General features: G+C 64.8%; 1 protein-coding gene across 2 annotated transcripts; it reads right to left on the bottom strand.

Annotated features, from left to right (window-relative positions):
* Positions 1-1,339: 1,339 nt before the first annotated feature.
* On the bottom strand, positions 1,340-3,015 carry HES6 (hes family bHLH transcription factor 6). Of its 2 annotated transcripts, none has more exons than XM_087819346.1 (4): positions 2,935-3,015; positions 2,768-2,854; positions 2,581-2,662; positions 1,340-2,338 (listed from the first exon to the last, which is right to left on the bottom strand). In XM_087819346.1, exons 1-4 carry the CDS (start codon positions 3,013-3,015, stop codon positions 1,914-1,916), a joined length of 675 nt encoding a protein of 224 aa, XP_087675472.1. In that variant the 3' UTR covers positions 1,340-1,913. The 2 variants fall into 2 exon arrangements, with proteins under 2 accessions (XP_087675472.1, XP_087675473.1); XM_087819347.1 differs by having other exon boundaries at positions 2,119-2,338; positions 2,621-2,662.
* Positions 3,016-3,266: the final 251 nt, after the last annotated feature.

Here is a 3,266-nt window from a genome sequence, read left to right as displayed (position 1 = left end):
AGACACATCCTACATCTATCTCTGCGGGGCAATTAAATTCCAAGAGTAACGTTCCCATCTTCTCAAGCCCCGTCTTACGGAACTGCCTCCCCACCCATGCCCTCAACAGCTCATCCCATCGCTAAACGTCACCTGCATCTGGTTAGAGCCTGACGGCTTAGGCCCAAGACTGAATCACAGGGCAGCCGGTGTGAAATGCCCCTGGTGGTGGGCCTGCTGGGGGCCTTTTGTAAGAGGGCCCTTGGGAAAGTTGTTCTTGAAGCAAAGGTACACAACTAGAGAGGAGGCCCAGGTGTCAATCCTAAATTGTCACACCTCGTCCTGGGCCCTGGCACTGCCAACCCAACCTGAGAACTAGCTGCTTCGGGGTCCCGAAGCAGGGGAGGGGCTGGGCTACCTGTGGCAGTGACTGCTGCTGACTGACCATACGTAAGCTGTAGGTCCTGACCAAGCCCAGGAGGGGTCACCCTCCACCCAAGGTTTCTGACCTCCTGGGCCCAATGTGACCTCCAGTCCGCGCTGCCTGTAGCCGCGGTGCTTTCACTTCAAGCCATGACCTGGGCCATGGAAGTCACTGGCAGTGATGGACGCTCCCTCAGTCAAAAAAAAGTGACAACACAGGGAGACTGACATCACACTCATGGGTCCTAACACAGGGTTTTTGTTGTTATTTTGTTAATTCTCACCTGAGGATATTTTTTCCTTGGAATTTTAGAGAGAGAGGGAGGGAGGGAGGGAGGGAGGGAGGGAGGGAGGGAGGGAGGGAGGGAGGGAGGGAGGGAGGGAGGGAGGGAGAAGCATTAATGCGAGACACCCCCATTGGCTGCCTCCCACATGCGCCCCAGCTGGGGCTGGGAATTAAACCTGCAACCCAGGTACAAGCCCTTGACTGGGAATCAAACCTGAAAGCCTTCGGTGCACAGGATGATGCTCTAACCACTGAGCCGCACCGGCCAGGGCCTAGCACAGGTTTTTGAAAAGCTTCCAAAGCACCTGGCTAGCAATTAGGCATTAGTTTACTCCTGGGAGCTTATGAACCAGAGAATGGTCCAGGGTCAGGCTGTTTCCCTGTTGCTTGGTTACTCTGGATATCATTGGCATGGGGTCTCCAATCTCCAGGCTGCACACAAGTCCAGGGAGAGCAGGCCAGGCCTGAGGACCTACAGGGGAAACCCATCCAAAGCTGCCCGGCAATAGTGGGGGGGAAGTACAGTCCACTGTGAGACGGCATGTCCCGTCTCCACTGCCATTACACTGCTTGCTCCGCTGACAAAGGGTGAGCATTAGATACAGGAAAAATGTGCTTAGTATTTTCATATTTGACACATAAATGACACCGTTTCATTCGGTAATACTTCAGAAGGGTAACTAACTCTCCAAAATCCTTTATTTAGTAGAATTGGAACATTCGATAGCAACCTAACACTGAAAAGTGTGCTAAAGGCAAGTCATACAGAAAGCCTTGCTTCTCTCCGGCAGCTGTGGGCAATTCGGCGCCTGCCTTCCCTGTCCTGGCTTCTGCTCAGGTCAGGGCCTGGGGTCTCCCTCTGCCCCAACACTAGGGCCCTGCCCTGAGGAGAGACTCAGCACCACTCCCGTCACCTCTGTGCCCAGATCTGCACAGCGCCAGAGAGGGCTGGGGCAGGCCAAGGCGCCGAGCCTGGTTGGTAGCTCCCTCCTTCCACCCACAGCGGGCAAAGGGGAGGACGACTGTGGGGTCTGTAAAAGTTACTCTTAAGGAAAGGGCTCGGGGCCTGACTGGGCTGGTCCTCCGGGACCTCCCTACAGGCATCCACTACTGGAGGGAGGCGCAGACCTGGGAGACAGCAGACCCTGCCCACCACGCCTGGAACCCAGGGAGGAGCTAGACATGGGGGGGCTGGGCCCACCTGCGCAGAGCGGGCTGGCCTTGGTCACCAAGGCCTCCAGATGCTCTGGGCTCCTGGGGCAGAGGTCAGGCTGCCGGGGGCCGCGGGCACCAAGTCTGGCCCCTCCGCAGGTGCGCGGCTCAGTTCAGCTTCGGGCGCCTCTTCCAGGTCGGAGCACAGGTCGTCCGCGGGGGCTAGGGGGCTGGGTAGCGGGGACCCCAGGGCCCTTCCCGTGAGCCAGCCGCTTCTCCTAGGGGCTCCCGGGGGCCCGGCCAGAGCGTCCCCCAGCAGATCCCGGAAGCTGCTGCCCTCACGCAACGGCATGGACTCCAGCAAGTGGTTCAGGAGCTCGGCGGCGACGGTGGCGTCGATGGCCTGGCACGTGGACACGAACGTGTGCACTTCGTGCATGCACTGGATGTAGCCCGCGGCGAAGCGCTCGCTGGCCTCCGCCTGCAGCTGCTCGCGCCCTGCGCCCGGGGACGGGAGGGAGAGAGGCGCGCCCGGCCCGGTGAGCCTGGACGGCCGCGTCCCGACCCACCCGGCCAGCGGGGAGGGGCTCACTCGGGAGGCGCCGGAGCGCGCCCTGCTCGGGGACAGGTCTCGCCACCGACGACACAGGGGCGTCGGACCGACAAGTGTTCTGCCCTGGGCCAGGGCGGGTGGGCGAACGCGTCCCGCGCCCCAGTCCGCGCGCCCCGCCGACACTCACCGCGCGCCCGGCCCCGCAGCGCGCCCTGCACGCGCCGCACCGTCAGCTCCAGCACCTCGGCGTTCTCCAGCTTGGCCCGCACCTGCGCCGGCGGGGGCGCCGGGTGGGGAGGGGCGGTGAGGCCGGGCGGCGCCGCGACCCCTGCCCGCCCGCCCCGCAGCCCCGGGCGCCCGCCAGCCCGCCTCACCTCGGCGCCCGCCAGCAGCAGCCGCAGCTCCTGCAGGCTCTCGTTGATCCGCGCGCGCCGCTGCTTCTCCACCAGCGGCTTCCGGGCCTGCGGGGAGCGGGCGACTGAGTCCCAGCGCCGCGCCGCCCCCCGCGCGCCCCCAGCGCGCCCGCCGCCCGGGTCCGCACCTTGCGGCTCCCCCCAGCCTCGCAGCCGTCCTCGGTCTCCCGGCCCGCACGGTCCGGGCCAGACGCCAGGGGCGGAGCCATGACCCGCACCGCTCCCAGCGCCGGGAGCGCACAGAGCGCCCGCGCCCCTAGCTGCGCGGGGCCCGCACCGCCGCCGTCGGCTCGCTGCGGCATCTTCCGGGCGCCCCGGCCCCGCCCCTTTATAGAGCCTTATTTGCATCTCAATGCGCCGATTGGCCCGCGCGCCCCGGGGCCGCTGGCCGCGCCGCCCTGCAGCCAATGGGAGCGGCGCGCTTTGTGCAGCCCCGCCGCCGGGCGAGAGCAGCTGGCGG

The sequence above is a fragment of the Miniopterus natalensis genome, chromosome 8, assembly GCF_054644295.1.
Source record: "Miniopterus natalensis isolate mMinNat1 chromosome 8, mMinNat1.hap1, whole genome shotgun sequence".
NCBI lineage: Eukaryota > Metazoa > Chordata > Mammalia > Chiroptera > Miniopteridae > Miniopterus > Miniopterus natalensis.
Note: the sequence above shows the minus strand (reverse complement) of the source record. Positions and strands in the feature narration are given on the sequence as shown.

Bases quoted from the DNA above. Each gene is read 5' to 3' on its own strand.
- HES6 (XM_087819346.1), bottom strand. From the start codon at position 3,015: ATGGCTCCGCCCCTGGCGTCTGGCCCGGACCGTGCGGGCCGGGAGACC. The intron at 2,855-2,934 runs GTGCGGACCCGG...CGCTCCCCGCAG, and splicing joins AGGCTGGGGGGAGCCGCAAG to GCCCGGAAGCCGCTGGTGGA. The intron at 2,339-2,580 runs GTGAGTGTCGGC...CCCCGGGCGCAG, and splicing joins GCTGCGGGGCCGGGCGCGCG to GGCGCGAGCAGCTGCAGGCG.